This window comes from Sorex fumeus, unplaced genomic scaffold, assembly GCF_029834395.1.
Source record: "Sorex fumeus unplaced genomic scaffold, SorFum_2.1 ptg000122l, whole genome shotgun sequence".
Taxonomy (NCBI): domain Eukaryota; kingdom Metazoa; phylum Chordata; class Mammalia; order Eulipotyphla; family Soricidae; genus Sorex; species Sorex fumeus.
This window is the reverse complement of record NW_026606179.1, coordinates 26819904-26842481: the sequence shown is the minus strand read 5'-3', so window position 1 is coordinate 26842481 and position 22578 is coordinate 26819904. Positions and strand designations below refer to the sequence as shown.

At 46.4% G+C, this 22578-nt stretch overlaps 1 protein-coding gene across 1 annotated transcript; it reads left to right on the top strand.

Annotated features, from left to right (window-relative positions):
- The first annotated feature begins 2318 nt into the window (after window positions 1–2318).
- POP4 (POP4 homolog, ribonuclease P/MRP subunit) lies at window positions 2319–20751 on the top strand. Its single transcript, XM_056136643.1, has 7 exons — window positions 2319–2404; window positions 5015–5067; window positions 6640–6863; window positions 16308–16385; window positions 16566–16627; window positions 19182–19283; window positions 20237–20751. Exons 1-7 carry the CDS (start codon window positions 2350–2352, stop codon window positions 20371–20373), a joined length of 711 nt encoding a protein of 236 aa, XP_055992618.1. The 5' UTR covers window positions 2319–2349; the 3' UTR covers window positions 20374–20751.
- The last annotated feature ends 1827 nt before the right edge of the window (window positions 20752–22578 follow it).

The window sequence follows — 22578 nt, the reverse complement described above, 5'->3', positions numbered from 1 at the left end:
TGATGCGCCATAATATTTTAAAACTATGTTTAAGTATCTACAAATGCAATACACCCCAGTTCAAATGTTGTGTCTCCATTTTAATGATAATCTAGATCAGTATTTCTCAAACTTTTCAACCAATGCCCCCTTTGTAGCTATCGAAGTGTCCCACCCACCCCCAATCCCCACCACTTCCAGTTGGACCCTGGTCTTCTGCACTGCCCATTAACAGATTTTCAGCGGTGGGCCTCTTGGAATATCCATGGCACCAGTTGACAAATGCAGATCTAGAGTTAAGTAAATCCCTTCAAGCTCCCAGGTCCCTTTAGATTTTTTTCTACTGTACTGAAAGTTGCGAACCACAAGAATAGAGGCTTCAGCACCCTTTCCAGGATCTACTTTCAAAGAAACTATAACAACATAGCACCCTGTCCCTGATAGGAGGTCTGCCCAAGCCTTCAAACTGGGACCTTTTCCAGAGTAATGAAAATCAGTTCTTCTTCTAACTTATTTCAAAAACTAAAATTTGGGGCCTCCCAGAAGACTTTCAGAGACTGTTAAACCCATCCTCCCTCACAGCAGATGGGACAAGGTAAATTCAGAGATCAACTAGTGAGTAGATAATTAAGAGTAGTCACACAAGCTAGGGAGCAGCTGAGACAAGACTAGAATCTATACCTCCTAATGCAACTTTCATGGCTCCTGTAATCTGCAGATTACACTAAACCAGGGCCCTAGAGAGCCGAAAATGACTTGCCATAGTCATGCTGCCAGACTCCGTGCCAGGCTGTTTCATTTGGGACAACCTGTAGTGGGGATGGGTGAGACCCCTCCCCATCCCAAGGGATCCAACCCTGGCAGCCAAAAACCTCCAGAACTCAACTGCCACCATGCTCATGCCCACTCTCAGCATGCTCAGGTCGAATATTACCCATGAGTGAACCTATTCTTGAACATCTCATACCGCACACCATTCATATTCCAAGAGTAGCTCACCACATTTGATGGAATTTAAATTAGAAGGCAACCAATCTTAGAGGGAAGTATATTTTTACATATATATATATAAGCACATATACATATAAGCTATAGAGCGATAGCACAGTGGGCAGGGCGTTTGCCTTGTACACGGTCGATCCCGGTTCAATTTCTCTGCTCCTCCCAGAGAGCCCAGCAAGCTACCGAGAGTATCCCGCCCGCACGGCAAAGCCTGGCATGCTACCTGTGACGTATTCAGTATGCCAAAAACAGTAACAACAAGGCTCATAATGGAGATGTTACTGGTGCCCACTTGAGCAAACCATGAACAATGAGAGGACAGTGATACAGTGATGCATATACATATATATATATGTATATATACATATGGGCTGGAGTGATAGCACAGTGGATAAGGAGTTTGCCTTGCATGCGGTCCACTCAGTCGGCCCAGGTTCGATTCCTCTGCTCCTAATGGAGAGCCTGGCAAGCTACCGAGAGTATTTCACCCGCATGGCAAAGCCTGGCAAGTTACCCGTGACTTATTAGATATGCCAAACACAGTAACAATAAGTCTCACAATGGAGGTGTTACTGAGCCCACTCGGGCAAATTGATAAACAATGGGAGGACAGTGATATAGATAGATAGATAGATAGATAGATAGATATAGCTCAACCTTTAACAACTTATTAGAAATATCTTATAGAAGGTAAGCTTAGTGGGCCCTGGGTGAAATCCAACGATCCTTACACTTTCCTCTAAGGAAACTCTTTTGGAGCATCTTCAGAGCAGTTAATTCATAACAAACGCACAAAATAAATTTGCTCAGTTCTACTTTGGGGCAGGGGTCGGGATTCCTGACGGAAACATCCTTAATATCGTGGTGGGAAGGTGTAATGGTGGGATTTGGGGTTCGACTATTAAATGTGATCAAATATTGTGAATTACTTTATAAAAAAAATAAAAGAAAATAAATCAGGACCCTGCAGATCTCCTTCCTCCCCCCCCCCACCACCATGCCCATCCCACTTCCGCTCTCCCCCGGAGACCCCAACTCCTCTGCACGTCCGCTTGCATCGCTCACACGCTGACTCCTTCCCGGCTCTCGCCCCAATCCTACTTCTTACGGCCTCCCCCAATCTACAGAAACACACAAGCGTGAAAACTCCGCGCCCCCAGCCCTAGTAAAGCCAAAAAAACGCCTGGGCCTTGACAAGCAACCAAACGGCCCAGCGCCCCACCCGGCACCCGAGCGTCCCTCGGCGGCGCGCGGCAGTGACGTCACCGGCGCGCCACCGCGGAGCTGTGAGACTCCGGGACGCGGATCCGCCGCCGGGACTCGCGCTCTGACGAGCGAGAGAGAGATAGAGACCACCGCGTGGGGGAGATGCCTCCGAAGGAGACCCCCGGGCGCGAGAGGGCGAGCGGCCCGAGAATGAAAAGTAAGCGCGGTTTTCCCACGGCCTCGCAGCTCGGGAGTCTCCGTCTCGGGCGTGTGTTGTGGCCGCGGAAGCGCTGCTGAGAGCCCCAGAGCTGAGGAGAGGGAAAGTGAAGCGGCGGCCGCAGGCTGGGGGGGAAAAAAAAACAAAGTAACTAAACTAAAACGGTCCCGTGGAGGAGTGAGAACGGCTCTGCTCCGGGAACCGCGCTGCTTCCATAAAGGAAACTGAGGCCCACAAAACCCCCGCCCCGACTCCCCCTCGGGATGCTCCTCTGTAGGGAGGGGGACCTTGGTCAGACTTGACCTTGGGGGGGGGCGGGGCCCCCTGTGGTTCCTTGGCCACGACCCGGTTTCCTCTTCTGCACTGATGGAGCCTGCCCAGCCTCGGTTCTGGAAACGTGGAAACGTTCTTTAGACGGGGAAGGCTGGATGTATATGTGTGTGTGTGGGGTGGGGGGGGGGGGGGGGAGCGGGCATGACGTCACTAACCCAGGGGGGGTTTTTTGGGGGGGGGGTGTTTTTGTTTCTTTGGCGCTTTTTTTTTTTCCTTTTTTGGGTCACATCAAGAAGATGCACAGAGACTACTCCTGGCTCTGCATTCAGGAATCACTCCTGGCAGTGCTCAGGGGACCATATGAGATACTGGGGATTGAACCCGGGTCAGCGGTGTGCAAGGCAAACGTCCTACCCGGTGTGCTATTGCTCCAGCCCCTAACCCAGGTTTTGGTGGGATTAGAGCAAGCCCCCAGGGCAGTGTAAGTGCAGAGGGGGAGGAGGGGAGTTGTTCTGGATACGGAAGTTTTAGCTAGGTGTTTGCCTCGCCCTACCAGTCTAATCAGACAGCTGGCCTTAGCACGTTTCCTCATAGTCTAATAGAAATTATAAGGGCTTTAAGGATTGTTCTATAAGGAGCTGAAAATGCATAGCGTCTGATGAGGTGTGTGGCGCCTCTGATGGTAAACGTTAGGTGTGTGCCTTTACAGAAAGGCTTCCGCGTCCAATTCCAGGCACTGTGATCAAGTGATGCAAAATCTAGTCGTGGGCTTTTAGGCCCTGTAGGTTACACTTTTCAGAGGGGTGATAATATCCATCCTCCTTTGAGGGAGAAGTAGATTCATATGTAAAATTTGGATCACTCTTTCCATTTGTACTCAGCACAAAGGAGCTATGGGGTGGAATTTCTAGAATATAGCTTGAGTCCAGTGTCAGGTTTTCCTGCTCTTAAACCGAACCTTTGTCTCTCTTATCCATTTTCTCTCTTGATATATTTACATTCTAGTTCTATCCCTAGGGCCATGATTTTCTTGATTTTCTAGCTGGCAAAGTAGCTCTGCAGCACTGTCCTCACGTTGTTCATCGATTAGCGCAATCTTGTTCATCAATTAGTTCAATCGGGCCCAGTAACATCTCCATTGTGAGACTTGTTGTTACTGTGTCTGGCACATCTAATACATCACAGGGAGCTTGCCAGGCTTTGCCGTGTGGACGAGATACTCTTGGTAGCTTGCCGGGCTCTCCGAGAGGGGCTGAGTAATCGAACCTGGGTCTGCAAGATAGCACAGTGGTAGGGCATTTGCCTTGCACATGGCCGGGTCAGGCAAAGTAAGGTGTGAAAATTGGTCACTTCCCCCTCCTTCCTCCCCAGTTTGAAAAAATGTGCATCATTTTTATGATAACTCCAAATTTTTATGGAGACAAAAAAGTTATCGCTGTCATCCCGTTGATAGTCGATTTACTCGAGCTGGTGCCAGTAACGTCTCCATTCGTCCCAGCCCTGAGATTTTAGCAACCTCTCTTTTCTCATCTTTCCCAACAATTGAAGGCTCTTTCAGGGTCAGGGGAATGAGACCCGTTATTGTTACTGGTTTTGGCATATTGAATACGCCACAGGGAGCTTGCCAGGCTCCCCGTATATATGTATAAATATATACATATAACATACATATTTAAAACATCTTACTGTTAACAAACTCTAGTAATTCAGTGATCTTCAGCTGTGTAATCTTTCAACCTATGGCAATTTGGTCATTTTGGTATTTGGGGTGGGGGGTGGGGGTTCGGGGAAGAGGTGTTTTGCTTTGATGGTCACAATCAACAGTGCTTAGGCACGACTCCCAGCGTGGTGTTGAAGTATTGCTCCTAGTGGTAAATGGGAAATCAGTGTTAATTACTGAACCTAGGCCTCCTGCATGTAAAGCATGAACTCCAACCCGTTGATCTACCTCTCTGGCCCACCGCTAGTAGTTTAAACCTGTACAGTTCCAAGTGTGATTTCCCGACTGGTAATAGCATATGAGAACTTTTTAGAAATGTAGACACTGGGAATGGAACCCAAGAATCTATTTTTTATAAGAACACAAAGATTCTCACACATTTACATTTTTGAAAGGTTAAGAAATACTCTTTTAAAGCATAACCTTGCACCTTCTAAAATGGATGTGACCAGAGGGGCTGAAAGGAGACATCCAAGAAAGCTTTTAGGCTGTGCCCTTTGTACAATCCCATCTTCTCCTGTCTTGGAATAAACATTTTTTTTCACATTTAGATGTCTTGGGTCTTATAGCCATACCAAACAGAAATTGATGTTTCGTATTTATTTTTCATTTTCTAGATACGATCTACCATGCGTTTTCTCAGCAAGAGGCAAAAGAGTTGGATGTTAAGGTATAGTGCTTGGCAAGAGGTCTGAAAACTATAGAGGTAATGACAGAGTTGGAGGTGGGGTACGTAGAGATGCCTTGATGAGACCTCAGGTTCACATCTCATGACAAGGCCATCCTGGCAGCTCTGCTATTTGGGTTCTTTGGTGATAAAGGGCCCCAGAAAGTGATTCAGTGGCTTAGGAAGCATTTATGGTAAATGTGAGGCCATGACCTCAGTCTTTGGTTCCTCCAAATTTGCTGATGAGGGGGAAAGAGAAGGGTGGGCGAGAGAGAAGGATCAGTGCTTTGTAAACCTTAGTGCTATTTTAGATTCCTTTACCATATCTTCCTCCTTAATCTTTCTAGCAGCTGTTTTAGTCTCAATCAAGGCTTATTGTTTTGGTGTTCTGTTTCCATATACTGGCCTCTTTTCCCCTAGTGATAAATTCACGTTTGTTTAGCTGGGGATTATGACATTTCCCACTACATAGGGGAAATGCTTACTATGCTTACCTGAATTTTGACCTTGCCACTGTGGATTATATCTGGATTTTGCAAATAAAGCTTTGTCAACAAAGCAGAAGCTACACTGGTGACTCATAAGGAGGAAGTAGGCAAAGATTTAAAAAGATTTTTAAAAGGCCGATGTTTATTTGACTTCTTCATGAATGAAGGGCCATTTGGGTATGGAAAAGAAAATGTTGATAAGAGCAAAGCTGAATCTGACAACCATTCTTACATGAATTACTATGAAGAGTATGTGTGTTACATCTTCATATACTTACCGTGCCTTTCCCTCACAACGGGAGAGTTTGAATATTATTGGCATCATATCCTCAAGTTGTTTAGTGAAACAGACTCAACAAATTACCCAACTGAAAAACATAATCATGGCTTACGGTTCTTCCCAGGGCTGTGGCAGACATGAGGCAGGGGCACCTGAGGAATGACAATGGATGCTTGGAACTACAGCATGAGAGACAGTGATGACTGGAGTTCTTTGAAAGAGTTAAAGTTGCAGCAGTTTCTTTTTCCAGAAGTCCCCTCAGAGCCTGTCCTCAATCACTAAGTGGGAGAGAGGGAGACCACAGGGTAGAGGTGCTCTTGACAGTTTGTTTCCCAAAAATGATGTCAGATCCCACTAGGAGAGCAGCTACATCACATCCTCAAGACTGACATCTAAGTAGAAAGGATTCAGTCATAGGTGCAGTATCAGAACTCCTGCCTGCCCCTCTCTGGAAGGACTTGCTTCATTCTGGAGCACTTTACTTATACTGTTTTCCCTTGTGTTACCATTTTTTCCTTCAAGGATCTACTCTGAGCATACCTCCATCTAATCATGACTACTTTGTCTAGTCATACCCTTCTCAAGCTTGCCCTTGTCAAAGATAAGTTTCTTTCTTTCAAATAACACGTTTCCTCCCCATCACAGATTAGCATTTGTATGTGACTTTCACATCTGGGCAGGTATAGGTTACCAGATCCTGCAGAGTAGAGTGTATAGTGAATGATGTTGCAGCGGTGTGTGGGAGGATGTGGAGTCCCAGCGTGCTCTACCAGAGCAGTAAGGCCACGCATCCCTGTCTCCACATAGCACTCGGGGACCAAGCAAGCAGAAGTCTTTGTGAGGGCCTTCCTGAAGCGCAGCATGCCTCACATGAGCCAGCAAGCCTGCGAAGATCATTTGCAACGAAAGGCTGTGGTTCTGGAATACTTCACTCACCGGAAAAAAAAAGAGAAGAAAAAGAAATCCAAAGGCCTCTCTGCCAGGCAGAGACGGGAAATGCGGCTCTTTGACATTAAGCCAGAACAGCAGAAGTAAGTCAGATCTTTGTGGCCCTTCTACACTGCCCCGCTGACCACCCGCACCTCCCCACCCTACCCCTCGCTTAATCTTTCAAAAAAACTTGTGGGTCAGGATTTGGGAAATGATGTGACTAGATAGACACATCATTTATAAACTGAGTTTATAAACTGAGTTCCTACTCAGTTTAAGTTAGGGACCCTTCCCTCTTCTGCCACAAGAGGGCAGTCTTCATTTACCAATTAGAACTATTAGAATTTGGCTTTTAGTTCCAAAACATATTGAGACTTACGGCTTGGCTTCTGTCCTAGACTTAACTAATAACACCGGTGCCATAAATGAGTCTGTTGTCTGTGGCAACGGCTGTCTTGTCTTTCAGCTTTCCTAGAAAAAAAGGAACTGGTATTTCTTAATATATATATAGATATCACTTTGTAGCTTTTAATAACTTTATACAGAATCTCCCTCTGGGGGTTACTTAAAAAAAAAAAAAAAAACATGTGCCCACATGTTTCCGAAGTTGCGGAAAGGGACATATCACTTGCCGTGGGAGGACATGTTCGCGCCGGCTAACTCACCATTCTGTTTTGTTCACTGTTCTGCATTTACATGTGACTGTGGCTTTTGCTTCCAGATCTGATAAATAGCTTCTCATATCCTATAGACAAAGTCTGTCATTTTTTTTTCACTGCCCCTCTTGGAATCATCTGGGCTTTAGGTTGAGGGTGGGTCTTCTGCCTGCCTCCAGCCCATTTGGATTTTTTTTTTTTTTTTCCCCCTTTATTTTATTTTATTTTTTTTTAAAGTTGTAGATTTACAATTTTTTGTGCTTTGGTTTCAATTATACAATGATCAGATACCCATCCCTCCACCAGTGCCCATTTTCCACCACCATGGATAATATCCCTCCCACCCCCATCCCCCCATCCCCCCGTCTCTGTGGCAGGGCAATCCCCTGTGTTCTCTCTCTCCTTTTGGGTGTTGTGGTCTGCAAAAGAGGCATTGAGTGGCAAACATGTTCAGTCCATAGTCTACTTTCGACATGCATCTCCCCTCCTGGGAGGATCCTCCAAACATCCTTTATTTGGTGCTCCCTTCTCTATCTGAATAGCCCTTTCCTCTAGGATACCCGGCTGGCCTCTAAGTTATGGAGTAATCCTCCTGGTGCTGATCTCAGCTATTCTTGGGTATTAATCTCATACTTTGTTACTTTATATCCCCCAGATGAATGCAATCTTTCTATGTCTATCCCTCTCTTTCTGACTCATTTCGCTTAGCATGATACTTTCCATATTGTACCACTTGTATGTAAATTTCATGACTTCATCTTTTCTAAGAGCTACATAGTACTCCATTGTGTAGATGTACCAAAGTTTCTTTAACCAGTCATCTGTTCTTGGGCATTCAGGTTTCTTCCAGTTTCTGGCTATTGTAAAGAGGGCTGCAATGAACAAACAAGTGCAGATGTCACTTCGACTATACATTTTTGCCTCTCTGGGATATATTCCCAGGAGTGGTATTGCTGGGTCAAATGGGAGCTCAATTTCTAATTTTTTGAGAATCGTCCATACTGTTTTCCAGAAGGGCTGAACCAGTGGACATTCCCACCAACAGTGAAGGAGTGTCCCTTTCTCGCCACATCCACGCCAGCATCGGTTGCTTTTGTTCTTTTGAATGTGGGCCAGTCTCTGAGGTGTGAGATGGTATCTCATTGTGGTTTTGATCTGCATCTCCCTGATGATTAATGATGTAGAGCATTTTCTCATGTGCTTTTTTGCCATTCGGATTTCTTCTTTGAGAAAGTTTCTGTTCATTTCATTGCCCCATTTTTGGATGGGGTTGGATGTTTTCTTCTTGTGGAGTTTAACCAGTATTTTGTATATCCTGGATATCAACCCCTTGTCAGATGTGTATTCGGTGAATATCCTTTCCCATTCTGTAGACTGTCTTTGTATTTTGGTCACTGTTTCTTTGGAGGTGCAGAAGCTTCTTAGTTTAAGATAGTCCCATTTATCTATCTCTGTTTTCACTTGCTCGGCCAGTGGCGTGGCATCTTTGAAGATACCATTAGCTTCAATGTCATGGAGGGTTTTGCCAACTTTATCTTCAATGTACCTTATGGTTTCTGGTCTGATGTTGAGGTCTTTAATCCATTTTGATCTTACTTTTGTACATGGTGTTAGGCAGAGTTCTGAGCCTATTTTTTTGCATGTAGCCGTCCAGTGATGCCAACACAATTTATTAAAGAGGCTTTCCTTACTCCACTTCACATTACTTGCACCTTTATCAAAGATTAGATGAGCATATGATTGAGGAGAGATGTCAGTGTATTCAACCCTGTTCCATTGGTCTGCAGTTCTGCCTTTGTTCCAGTACCATGCTGTTTTAATTATTACTGCTTTGTAGTACAGTTTGAAGTTCGGGAGGTTGATTCCTCCCATTTTCTTTTTCCCAAGAATTGCTTTAGCTATTCGTGGGGGCTTATTGTTCCATATAAATTTCAAGAGTGTTTGCTCCATTTCTTTGAAGAATGTCATGGGTATCCTTATAGGGATTGCATTGAATTTATACAATGCTTTCGGTAGTATTGCCATTTTTACAATGTTAAGTCTCCCGACCCATGAGCAGGGGATATCTTTCCATTTCCTCATGTCCTCTTTTATTTCCTGAAGTAGCGTTTTGTAGTTTTCTTTGTACAGGTCCTTTACTTCCTTAGTTAAGCTGATTCCTAGGTACTTGATTTTCTGGGGCACAATTGTGAATGGGATTGTTTTTTTCATGTTGCTTTCTTCTCTCTCACTGTTTGCGTATAGGAAAGCCATGGACTTTTGGGTATTGATTTTATAACCTGCAACTTTACTATACGAGTCTATTGTTTCTAAGAGTTTTTTGGTGGAAGTTATTGGGTTCTCTAAGTAGAGTATCATATCATCTGCGAATAGTGAGAGCTTGATTTCTTCCTTTCCTATCTGAATGCCCTTAATATCTTTTTCCTGCCTAATCGCTATTGCAAGTACTTCCAGTACTATATTGAACAGCAGTGGAGAGAGTGGGCATCCCTGTCTCGTCCCTGATCTTAGAGGGAAGGCTCTCAGTTTTTCCCCATTGAGGATGATGCTTGCTGTAGGCTTGTGGTAGATGGCTTTAATTATGTTGAGGAAGGTCCCCTCTATACCCATTTTGGCTAGGGTTTTCATCATAAAGGGGTGCTGGATCTTATCAAATGCTTTCTCTGCATCTATTGATATGATCATATGCTTTTTATCTTTTCTTTTGTTGATATGATGGATTATGTTGATTGATTTCCGAATGTTGAACCATCCTTGCATCCCTGGGATGAATCCTACTTGGTCATGGTGTATGATCTTTTTGATGAGTAGTTGGATTCTATTTGCTAGTAGTTTGTTGAGGATCTTTGCATCTGTGTTCATCAGGGATATCGGCCTGTAATTCTCTTTCTTTGTGGTATCTCTGTCTGCTTTTGGTATCAGTGTGATATTTGCTTCGTAGAAACTGTTTGGAAGTGTTTTTGATATTTCAATTTCGTGGAAAAGCTTAAAGAGTATTGGGAGTAAGTCCTCTTTAAAGATTTGGAAGAATTCACTAGTGAATCCATCCGGGCCAGGACTTTTGTGCTTGGGGAGACTTTTTATTACCATTTCAATTTCCTTGATGGTGATAGGTCTGTTCAGGTATTCCAGGTCTTCTTGGTTCAGCCTTGGGAGTCTGTAGGAGTCTAGGAATTTATCCATTTCCTCGAGGTTTTGATGTTCCGTGGCATAAAGCTTCTCAAAGTACTCCCTGAGGATCCTCTGAATTTCTGTGGTTTCTGTTGTAATGACCCCCTTTTCATTTCTGATTCGGTTTATTAGGGTTTTCTCTCTCCCTTTCTTTGTGAGTTTTGCTAGAGGCTTATCGATCTTGTTAATTTTCTCAAAGAACCAGCTCTTGGTTTCATTGATCTTTCGGATTGTTTTTTGGGTTTCCATCTCGTTAATCTCTGCTCTGAGTTTTATTATTTCCTTTCTCCTGTTCGGGTTGTGCTCCTTTTTTTGGTCCTTCTCCAAGCTCTTAAGCTGTGAGGTTAGGTTACTTATGTGTGCTCGCTCCTCCTTCCTGAGGAATGCTTGTAGAGCTATAAACTTTCCTCTTAACACAGCCTTTGCTGTGTCCCATAAGTTTTGGTAACTCGTGTTCTCATTTTCATTCGTTTCTAGGAATCTTTTGATTTCCTCTTTGATTTCCTGTCTAATCCACTCGTTGTTCAATAGTGCACTGTTTAATTTCCAGGTGTTTGATTTAGTTTTCTGTTTTTGTGTGTGATTTACTTCTAATTTCAGCGCATTATGGTCTGAGAAGATTGTTGATACAATCTCTACCTTCTTAATTTTATGGAGGCATGTTTTGTGGCTCAGCATGTGGTCTATCTTGGAGAATGTTCCATGTACGCTTGAGAAGAATGTGTATTCAGCTTTTTGTGGATGAAGTGTCCTGTATATATCTACTAAGTCCCTTTCTTCCATTGTTTCCCTCAAATGAAGTATGTCCTTGCTAAGCTTGAGTCTGGTTGATCTATCAAGAGGTGACAAAGCAGTGTTGAAGTCTCCCACTAGTATTGTGTTGCTATTGATGTCTTTTTCCAAATCTATGAGTAGTTGTTTTAAATACTTTGCTGGTCTCTCATTAGGTGCATATACATTTATTATTGTAAGTTCTTCCTGTTGTACAGATCCTCTGATCAATAAGTAATGGCCTTCACTGTCTCTTATGACCTTCCTCACTCTGAAATCAATGTGGTCTGATATAAGGATGGCTACCCCAGCTTTTTTATGGGAGCTGTTTGCCTGTAGGATTGTTTTCCAGCCTTTGACTCTGAGTCTGTGTTTGCTTTGACTATTGAGATGCGTTTCTTGCAGGCAGCAGAATGTTGGGTTCAATTTTCTAATCCATCCTGCCACTCTATGTCTTTTAATTGGTGCGTTTAGCCCATTGACATTGAGAGAGATTATTGTTATGGGATTTTGTCCCATTGTTATGTTAAAATTGGGTGTATTTGAGGGGCCTTTCTTGCCTTAAAGTAGCCCATTTAGTTGTTCTTGTAACCATGGTTTTGAGTCTATGAAGTTCCTGAGCTGTTGTTTGTCTGTGAAACTGTGTGTTGTTCCTTCTATTATGAATGAGAGTCTTGCTGGGAAAAGTATTTTGGGGGAGGCATTTATTTCATTGAGTTTTTTTACTATGTCCCACCACTGTTTTCGGGCCATGAGGGTTTCATCAGAAAAATCAGCTGTGAATTTTAAGGATGCTCCTTTGTAAGAGATTTCTTTCTTCGATCTTGCTGCTTTCAGAATTTTGTCTCTGTCTAAGGTTTTGGTCATTTTGATCAGAATGTGTCTTGGGGTATTTTTATTCGGATTTCTTCTAGCTGGTACCCTTCGGGCCTCCTGAATGTGGTCACAAGTTTTCTTCAGCTCTGGAAATGTTGTAGCAATGATGTCTTTGACAGTTTCTTCTTCATCGAGGTTTTCTTCCTGTCCCTCTGGGACTCCAATAATTCTTATGTTACCCCTCTTGGCTTCATCACGATCTTCTCTTGCCATCTGTTCCCGAATTGTGAGTCTCTTTTCCATTTTCTGCTCTTTTCGGGAGAGTCTCTGAACTTCATCTTCGAGCTCACTGATTCTGTTCTCAGCCGCTGTTACTCTGCTGCTGAGGCCTTCCACTGAGCTTTTCAATTCGCCTACGAGATTTTTCAGGTCTGACATTTCTGATTGCATTTTCCTCATTTCTGCCTTCAGATCCTCTTGTCTTCTATTGGCATTGCTTTCCATTGTTTCTTTTAATTCCCTAAGCATCCTAAGTAGCTCCCTTCTGAATTCCTTGTCAGAGAGGTTGTCTAACACTACAGTACTGTTGGTGTCATCTGGGCTAGACTCTTCAATATGAATGTTTGGTGGGCTTTTGCGTTGCTTTACCATTGTGAGAGGTGTGGTTTAGTCCTTCACGTTCAGTGTTACTATTCTGCTTGATATGCAGTGTGAGTTAAGATAGGCTTATGAGTTATTGGCAACTGTATTTCTAGTGGCTGAGCTAAAATAGAGAAGTTTCCATCTAAGAAGTTAGCTTATGGTTCCTATGGCATATGTAGTGGGAAAATATTTCGCGGCCGCGTTAGCGGCCGCGGCTCCGGAAAGAGTCCCTGGCACTGGGCGAGGAGTTGGGAATGTCTCCTGTTTGGAATTGGAGCCGTTCAGCTTTGTTGCCCAGAGCTGGGCCTCTGTGCCCGTCCCACGCGGCTCAGGGGTTGAAAACCGGCTGTCTCGGGGCTGTTTCTAGCTGCGCGTGCCCAGAGAGGAACCCAGGCCCTTGGGGGCGGGCTGTACCTGTTGGAATTGGAGCCATTCAGCTTTGTTGCCCAGAGCTGGGCCTCTGTGCCCGTCCCACTCGGCTCAGGGGTTGAAAACCGGCTGTCTCGGGGCTGTTTCTAGCTGCGCGTGCCCAGAGAGGAACCCAGGCCCTTGGGGGCGGGCTGTACCTGTTGGAATTGGAGCCGTTCAGCTTTGTTGCCCAGAGCTGGGCCTCTGTGCCCGTCCCACGCGGCTCAGGGGTTGAAAACCGGCTGTCTCGGGGCTGTTTCTAGCTGCGCGTGCCCAGAGAGGAACCCAGGCCCTTGGGGGCGGGCTGTACCTGTTGGAATTGGAGCCGTTCAGCTTTGTTGCCCAGAGCTGGGCCTCTGTGCCCGTCCCACGCGGCTCAGGGGTTGAAAACCGGCTGTCTCGGGGCTGTTTCTAGCTGCGCGTGCCCAGAGAGGAACCCAGGCCCTTGGGGGCGGGCTGTACCTGTTGGAATTGGAGCCGTTCAGCTTTGTTGCCCAGAGCTGGGCCTCTGTGCCCGTCCCACGCGGCTCAGGGGTTGAAAACCGGCTGTCTCGGGGCTGTTTCTAGCTGCGCGTGCCCAGAGAGGAACCCAGGCCCTTGGGGGCGGGCTGTACCTGTTGGAATTGGAGCCGTTCAGCTTTGTTGCCCAGAGCTGGGCCTCTGTGCCCGTCCCACGCGGCTCAGGGGTTGAAAACCGGCTGTCTCGGGGCTGTTTCTAGCTGCGCGTGCCCAGAGAGGAACCCAGGCCCTTGGGGGCGGGCTGTACCTGTTGGAATTGGAGCCATTCAGCTTTGTTGCCCAGAGCTGGGCCTCTGTGCCCGTCCCACTCGGCTCAGGGGTTGAAAACCGGCTGTCTCGGGGCTGTTTCTAGCTGCGCGTGCCCAGAGAGGAACCCAGGCCCTTGGGGGCGGGCTGTACCTGTTGGAATTGGAGCCGTTCAGCTTTGTTGCCCAGAGCTGGGCCTCTGTGCCCGTCCCACGCGGCTCAGGGGTTGAAAACCGGCTGTCTCGGGGCTGTTTCTAGCTGCGCGTGCCCAGAGAGGAACCCAGGCCCTTGGGGGCGGGCTGTACCTGTTGGAATTGGAGCCGTTCAGCTTTGTTGCCCAGAGCTGGGCCTCTGTGCCCGTCCCACGCGGCTCAGGGGTTGAAAACCGGCTGTCTCGGGGCTGTTTCTAGCTGCGCGTGCCCAGAGAGGAACCCAGGCCCTTGGGGGCGGGCTGTACCTGTTGGAATTGGAGCCGTTCAGCTTTGTTGCCCAGAGCTGGGCCTCTGTGCCCGTCCCACGCGGCTCAGGGGTTGAAAACCGGCTGTCTCGGGGCTGTTTCTAGCTGCGCGTGCCCAGAGAGGAACCCAGGCCCTTGGGGGCGGGCTGTACCTGTTGGAATTGGAGCCGTTCAGCTTTGTTGCCCAGAGCTGGGCCTCTGTGCCCGTCCCACGCGGCTCAGGGGTTGAAAACCGGCTGTCTCGGGGCTGTTTCTAGCTGCGCGTGCCCAGAGAGGAACCCAGGCCCTTGGGGGCGGGCTGTACCTGTTGGAATTGGAGCCGTTCAGCTTTGTTGCCCAGAGCTGGGCCTCTGTGCCCGTCCCACTCGGCTCAGGGGTTGAAAACCGGCTGTCTCGGGGCTGTTTCTAGCTGCGCGTGCCCAGAGAGGAACCCAGGCCCTTGGGGGCGGGCTGTACCTGTTGGAATTGGAGCCGTTCAGCTTTGTTGCCCAGAGCTGGGCCTCTGTGCCCGTCCCACGCGGCTCAGGGGTTGAAAACCGGCTGTCTCGGGGCTGTTTCTAGCTGCGCGTGCCCAGAGAGGAACCCAGGCCCTTGGGGGCGGGCTGTACCTGTTGGAATTGGAGCCGTTCAGCTTTGTTGCCCAGAGCTGGGCCTCTGTGCCCGTCCCACGCGGCTCAGGGGTTGAAAACCGGCTGTCTCGGGGCTGTTTCTAGCTGCGCGTGCCCAGAGAGGAACCCAGGCCCTTGGGGGCGGGCTGTACCTGTTGGAATTGGAGCCGTTCAGCTTTGTTGCCCAGAGCTGGGCCTCTGTGCCCGTCCCACGCGGCTCAGGGGTTGAAAACCGGCTGTCTCGGGGCTGTTTCTAGCTGCGCGTGCCCAGAGAGGAACCCAGGCCCTTGGGGGCGGGCTGTACCTGTTGGAATTCGCCCATTTGGATTTGAACTTGAGGTTTTCATTTCTCTAACAAAGAACTTCTTGTGAGTAGATTCTCCACAAGGCACCAAGACAAGTGGTGATGGCTCCCAAGGAAAGTCTTTGAGGCTCCCTAACCAGCACCCCAGAGGTAGTCATTGCAGACAAAACTTACAGACAAAACGTTACATGGAATTTGCATGACAGACAGCCACTGCACTCTTGTTTACCAAAGACCTATTAACTTGTTCTTCCTAGAACAGAAAATTTCCAAATAACATGACTAAAGTTTATTTCTCTTTTAACACCATCTTGGGCTGGTCTGACAGGCTACTCTATAGCTGGGCTGGAGCGATAGCACAGTGATTAGGGCATTTGCCTTGCACGTGGCTGACCCTAGTTTGCTCCCCCCATCCCTCTCAGAGAGCCCAGCAAGCTACCAAGAGTATCCCGCCTGCATGGCAGAGCCTGGCGAGCTCCTCATGGCGTATTCAATATGCCAAAAACAGTAACAAGTCTCACAGTGGAGACTTTACTGGTGCCCGCTCAAGCAAATCGATGAACAACGGTAGGACAGTGCTACAGTGCTACTCTGTAACTATCAGTAGACCCAGGCAGTGTGCCATCACTGCCCCACCATCCTTAGACATTACTTCATGGTGTAAAATATGTTTGAGATCTCGCTGTTAAGACTGCACCTAGCCAGCAGGGAGGATGAAAGGGCTAAGGAAGAGACAACTTTCTCTTCTGTTAGCAGAAACTTAGCCTAAGGGAAGTACTGTTGATGAGAAGACTGGGGTTCCGGAGATGAAGGAGCTTGCTTTTAGGTTGTTGCAACAGAGCTAGTTTTTGTACACAATCCGCAATGGATCCCTACTCCTTGGCATAAAGCTTGGACATTGTAATCCCAAACTCATATTGCCTAACTTCACCTTTCTCTTGCCACAGGTACAGTCTTTTCCTCCCTTTACACGAACTCTGGAAACAGTACATTCGTGATCTGTGCAATGGGCTCAAACCAGACACGTAAGTTGCATTTCTGAAGCTTCTTACTTTGAGACAGAATGCAAGTTAAATCATCACTGTAACGGCAGCTGTATGAGCCAGCAACCTATGTTGTTGGCTACAGGAATTTATTTACCTGTTTCTTCTTTAAGAGCTCTGTATTACAGCCTACTTTAAGGGCTTTCTGTTTATCTCTTGTAGGCAGCCTCAGATGATTCAGGCCAAACTGTTAAAGGGAGATCTTCATGGCGCTATCATTTCAGGTAATTTTCTCAAGAGCACACGGTCATCCTGATGCCCATACCATTACTCAGTGGCAGCATGGTAATATGTAGTTTTCCCTCTGTTCCTTTCATACAGGTGTTTGTAGGCCTTAGGGTAGGGGATAACTATATTAGCTCTGGCTATTTGGATACTTGGATACTTAATGTCTCTGGTCACCTTCTCTGTGTGTTCTTCGGGCGGCTAGGGAGATCCACGGCTCTCTCTCACACTGCCCGCGTTCTGTGGACTCAGGCCACTCGCCCACTCAGGGCGGCTCATGCCATGGGCAAACGAAGGAGGAAAGGAGGGCCAGGCTGATTGATGATCAGTTGCCATTTATTCCATTCTCCCCACGTGTCTGTTCCAGTCTCGCTAAGCTCCTCGTTCTAGTCTCAGTGTCCCTCATTCCCATCTCCTCCTGTCTCTCCCGCTCATCTCTCCACACTCCCTCTCGCAGCCTGGGTTCTTTCTCTCCACGCACCTACTCCTGCATTCTTCCCCTGCGTTTTTCTCCCTCTGTCCCCTTGCTAGTCTCTCCATGCTCTATCTTGCTGCTAGGTCTGTCTATCTGTCTGTCTGTCTGTCTCTCTCTCTCTCTCTCTCTCTCTCTCTCTCTCATATCTCTCCCCAACTTCTCAGCATCCAGCATAGGGGATAAACAGCAAAATCAACATATCAAAGGCCCTTCCTGATAGCTCATCAGGCTCAAGGGAGGGAAATACCACCTGGGGTGTTTCTCCTCTCCTTAGTCCAATAACTTAATTAACATCTTAATTCTACTGGGGCTGGAGTGATGGCACAGCTGGGGCTGGAGAGATAGCACAGTGGGTAGGACATTTGCCTTGCGTATGGCCAACCCGCATCCCATATGGTCCCATGGTCCCTCCCCTTCCCCCAAGCACTGCCAGGAGTGATTCCTGAGTGCATGAGCCAGGAGTGACCCTTGTGCAATGCCGGTGTGACCCAAAAAGCCAAAAAAAAAATCTTAATTCTACTTCTTAATATTTATTATTTTGTATGGACACAGTAAGAGATACATTGAGTTTGTAGGGTGACTCTACTGGGGACATCTGACTACAGTGCTCAGGCCGGATTAATCATTTCTAACCTTAGCAGGGTCTAAATCTAGTCACTACTTTTTGGATTGTGATGGAATTTGTCCATGACCATGCTCTTAACATATAGTTAAGTATTATGGCACTTTGGCCAGGCCCATTTCGATGCCAGGATAGCTCACTGCTTGCCCTGAGTCCATATAGTCCCTCATCGGGACCCTGCTTTTGGGGATCTAGGAAGTAAGGACAACTGAGGCTTAAATAGAGATTGCAGATGCCCAGGGGTGAATGTCAGTCAGAGTCAATTCTATACAAAAAGGACATTGCTCTGAATTAAATATGCAAAAGGACTTAAGGAAAAGAGAAAAGCTATATTTACAAGTTAGCAGAGCGTAAAGATGGTACAAGTAAACACAGAGGAATGGGAGCACAGTGATGGGAGTAACCCGATAAACCTAAGCTCCCTTTGGCAAGGCAGAAAGGACAAATCAATGTCATCCTACACTTCTCCACATCAGACCATCGTGAGTTTTTGAATAGAAACCTTGGCATTTCCTCTCAGCCTAAGATCTTAAACAGAAAGTCACTTTCATCCATTTTCATGGTTTTAAGTGAAAGCTAGGAACTAAACTTCCAGATTGTCATTTCCAGCACACACCTCTCTGAGGAAAGGTCTTTCATCAACTTATTGCTCTTTTATCCTAACTGCACCCTGGAAATATCCATCTACCTGTCTCTTGAACCTACAGACATCACACACTTTTCCAAAACAGGACTCTCAAACCAGCCTTTTCTTAGTTTTCTTTGTCTTGTTCATGTAAATTTTCACTATTTACCCTGACTGTTCAGTCTAAAGCACAGAAGGTACCCACATAGTTCATCATTCCTAAACCTCCAACCCTGATCCCTCAGCCCATTCAAGCACCCGAATTTAAGACAGCCATCTCCCCTGTATTACAGCACTCGTTGCCTCCCACATCAGAATCTCAGCAACTTGAGAGCAAGACCCAGGGCTTTTATTAAATAGTGTGCCTACCACCTACCATCGAGTGTTTTAATGACTTTGGGAACCAGGTTGGGGGGAGATTAGTGGCAAGTTGTCATTTTGGCTGGAATTCAGGAGATTGTGGAAAGGCCTTGCTGGGTGAGGTGTTCATTCAGATTCTACAAGTAAGCCATGCATAATGTCTGATACCAGATTGGGCCTTAGTGGTGTTGGGCATATATGTGACCTCTTGACACCAGAATCCCCTGTGTGTGCAGGCCCTGCAGCAGACAACTTGTGAGAGTAGCACAGAGGCTGCAGAACCACAGGCAAGGGATGAAGAAGCCTGGATTCTTGCCCAGTGTGGTGCTCATTAATGAAGGGCCTCTACCTAGTTCTTTTCCTTGAGTACTCTTCTTCATCTGCTGGCTTAAGCGTGGGACCAGAACCCCTGTGCCCCCCAGGCCCCAGCACCACAAAAGACTAAACCGTGAACTCCCTTTATCTTTCCAGTTGCAAAATCCAAATGCCCTTCCTATGTGGGTGTTACAGGAATCCTTCTACAGGAAACAAAGCATGTTTTCAAAATTATCACCAAAGAAGACCACCTGAAAGGTACGTAACTGTCCCTGACTTTGGGCTTCGTGCTTCTTGGCTTCTTCATGGTTCTGAGGGGCTCAGTTTTCCCTGCTGACACTATACTCCAGTAGGGACCATCCCAATTCCTCTTCCAAGGCTCATGTGAGCCCAACCACATTGGCGTGCTTCTGGGCTATGCCTACAGCCATTGGGGTCTGTTTCCAGGATTGGGGCCTTCCACTTAACAAACACAACTTGGTGGTGTATGGAGCAGCAGGAGGCTAAGGTAGTAACTGTCGCTGCAATTCTAAGAACTGCCCTTGATAGTGACAATCAGGTTACAAGGAAGTGAGTGCTAGCTCCAGGATTCCCACAGCCATCTATATATAGATAGATGTATATGTATGGGCCATATTCAGTAGTACTTCATGTCCGTCCTGGGTGGTGCTGATGATCATCAGTCCCATGCCCAGCGGTGGTGCTTAGGAGGCTAGTCATGTTGGGGATCAGACACAGGGCCTTGCACATGACAGTCACTTGGGCCATCTCCATGGTCCTTCAGAGCCATCTTGCCAAAAATTTATAGATCTCAAAACGACAGTTGGAGGTTTTATTTCTTAAACTTAAAATTTGGTTTTTCTTACTGCTTTCTTCCATTCCCCCTCCTCTATCTTCCCCAGTTCATCCTTCTGCTCTCATTTTATGCCTCAGAATGTGGTGAACAAATTCCTCACTGACCGTTAAACCAAGAGCTTAGTTCAAAGTTATGTGGGGGAACTTGTTTCTCACAATTTGTTCAGTTTGTTCTCATTCTGCAAATAGTTGTTATATTTTAATGTGAAAAATTGGCTTTGACAGAACAATTCTCATAACTCCTGGTCTGTTACTGTCCCCCATTTCCTATCAGCTTTTTCAGTACGATTATTTTAGATATAATCTGCATAAAAGTGACCTTAGTGCCAGGATTTTCTTCTTTTTTTTTTTTCCAGTTATCCCCAAGCAGAACTGTGTGTTCACTGTGGAAATAGATGGCTTTCTTTCCTATATTTATGGGAGCAAATTCCAGCTTCGGTCAAGTGAACGATCTGCAAAGAAGTTCAAAGCAAAGGGAACGATAGACCTGTGAACTTTTGCTGCCTAGGACATGTGCTGGTAACCTCCTGAACTGGAAATTCCCTAAATACTGAACTTCCAGAGAAGAGCTAAGGAAGCCAGTTCAGGATACAGAACACCTCTGGCCAGTTGTAGTCAGAGTTCAGAACACTTCATCATCTGGAAGAGACCAAAGAAGCCAGCGGGAAAAGGAGGTGTGCATCAGCTGACCCGCATGTGTGTTCCCACATGGGAGGAAAATGCCAGCATTAGCAAACTGGCTCACTGAGATTAGGTTTTAGTACCAGTGGGTTTTAATTTTTTTTTTCTCTTTGACACTTTTCTCTGTTTTCTGAATGTTCAATGATGAGTCAGTTGTTTATAACATAAAATAAACATGTAGGCTCAAATAGCTCCACAAAAAGGAAAGTTTTTGCCATACAGCAGCTGGGTGGTGGGGAAGAAGGGCCCTAACTGTGCTGCTGTTCTCTGCAGTCAACTGGTAGTGGCGTTACAGCATGTACCTGGGCCACAGTGCATCTGACTCAGGACTTTAATCAGTTGAACTTTAATTCAAATGAACTCTGTAACCCAGCTAAGGTTGGCCTTCTGTTTCAAGAAGGCTGAAGAAGAGTGAAAGGTAATGTAGCTGTGGCATGCCGGGCTCTTTCACCCAAGCCCTGGAACTGGGATGACCCATGCAGAGAGCTGGCCTCTCTTTACTCTTGCTCTTGAGGGAGTCAGGCTCCCGAGGAAGACTGGTATTCTTCCAAGGTCTTGCCCACTAAGAAAGCAAAGTCTCTAACAGTAGACTTAGGTGGCACCTTGGATCTACTTTTGCTGCTGAGAAGCTTCTCTTTTTGATCTGCCCCTGACCAGCCTCCAGGATCTGATATTCGGATGTATCCGGATGACCCATTTCCCCTTTCCTTGGAACAGGTAGTTGCCAAGTAACAGAGTATTCCTAGTAACATGCTGGCAACACAGTATTCCCCATTCAGATCCCACCCTAAAAGAAAATGCCAGCGGGGAGAAGGGAAGGACTCACACTGATTCTACAACTGGAGAGCAGATACCTAGCTCTGCCACTGCACCTCCCAAAGACTCAGCATACATCATCACATTTGCCTGTGGGGTCTGTTAATCTGTTAATTAATTAATTAATAATTAATTAATCTGTTAATCAGAATCTCCTTCAGTTTGGCTGCTTCCCTCAGTCTATCTCTCCCTGTTTATAGTGCCAAACTCAGTCCTAGCACTGTTTTAGACATCCTGGCCCCTAACTCAGCCATAGGATATGACCATCCTTATTTTGCCATGAGGAGACTCAAGCTCCCTGTGCTCACTTGTCCCAGGCCTCAACCTAAGAGGGATGGAGCTAGTTTTTGAACCTGAATCTGACTGCAGTACCCTGCTTTTTACTACAGAGATGAGAAGACACTGTTCTGAAGTGCACAATGTGTCCCTTGATTAGCTGAGGTCCCTCTTGTTTTCAGCATGAAATAGCTGCTGTTCTTCCAACCATCTGCAAGTACCACATTCGTAACCACACAGATGCTATAAATCCGACCATGCTATCTTTGCCCACCCTTATACGAAGCAGAAGACCAACTATGTGTAAATGTACAGTTGCTTTCCAGCAAAGTTGTTGGTATCACTTGCCATGTGAAATCTGTTTTTTATTTGGCACAGACTCAATTTTTTGTGTGAATAGTTGCTTAATTTATAGAGTCCTATCCCAGAAAACTTAGTGTGAATGCTTTTGCCATGGACCTGCTGCAATGCCTGTTTCTAGGATGCCCTGTTAGCCCCACAGCCCATTCAGGGGCCCCTGGGTCCTATGACCCAAGGAGTACACTGTATTCCAGTCAGGGGAAACATGAAAGGTCAGCTAGGAGGTGACAGAATAAGGCCTAACATCCATGAAATTGGGCAGGACTGCTCATGTCCTCAGTTACAATCCTGGCTTGTCACTGGGCAGCAGGATACTTTAGAATCTAATCCTTTCTGTCCCTGCCACCCAGGAATCAGGACCTCAGAAGAGCTGGCACCATGGGTATGACAGTCCATGTGAGATGCTGATAAATCTACCTCATATCTTTTCAACAGGACACCACATCTATGGGGTCAGGGCCCACCTTTACCCTATTAAACCATAATCGCCTTAAAGACATCTCCAAATACTTTGGAGTTTAGGAAACCCTAAAATGGCAGGTATTTGAGGGAGACACAATTCAGC

Bases quoted from the DNA above. Each gene is read 5' to 3' on its own strand.
- POP4 (XM_056136643.1), top strand. From the start codon at position 2,350: ATGCCTCCGAAGGAGACCCCCGGGCGCGAGAGGGCGAGCGGCCCGAGA. The intron at 5,068-6,639 runs GTATAGTGCTTG...GTCTCCACATAG, and splicing joins CAAAAGAGTTGGATGTTAAG to CACTCGGGGACCAAGCAAGC. The intron at 16,628-19,181 runs GTAATTTTCTCA...TTATCTTTCCAG, and splicing joins TCATGGCGCTATCATTTCAG to TTGCAAAATCCAAATGCCCT.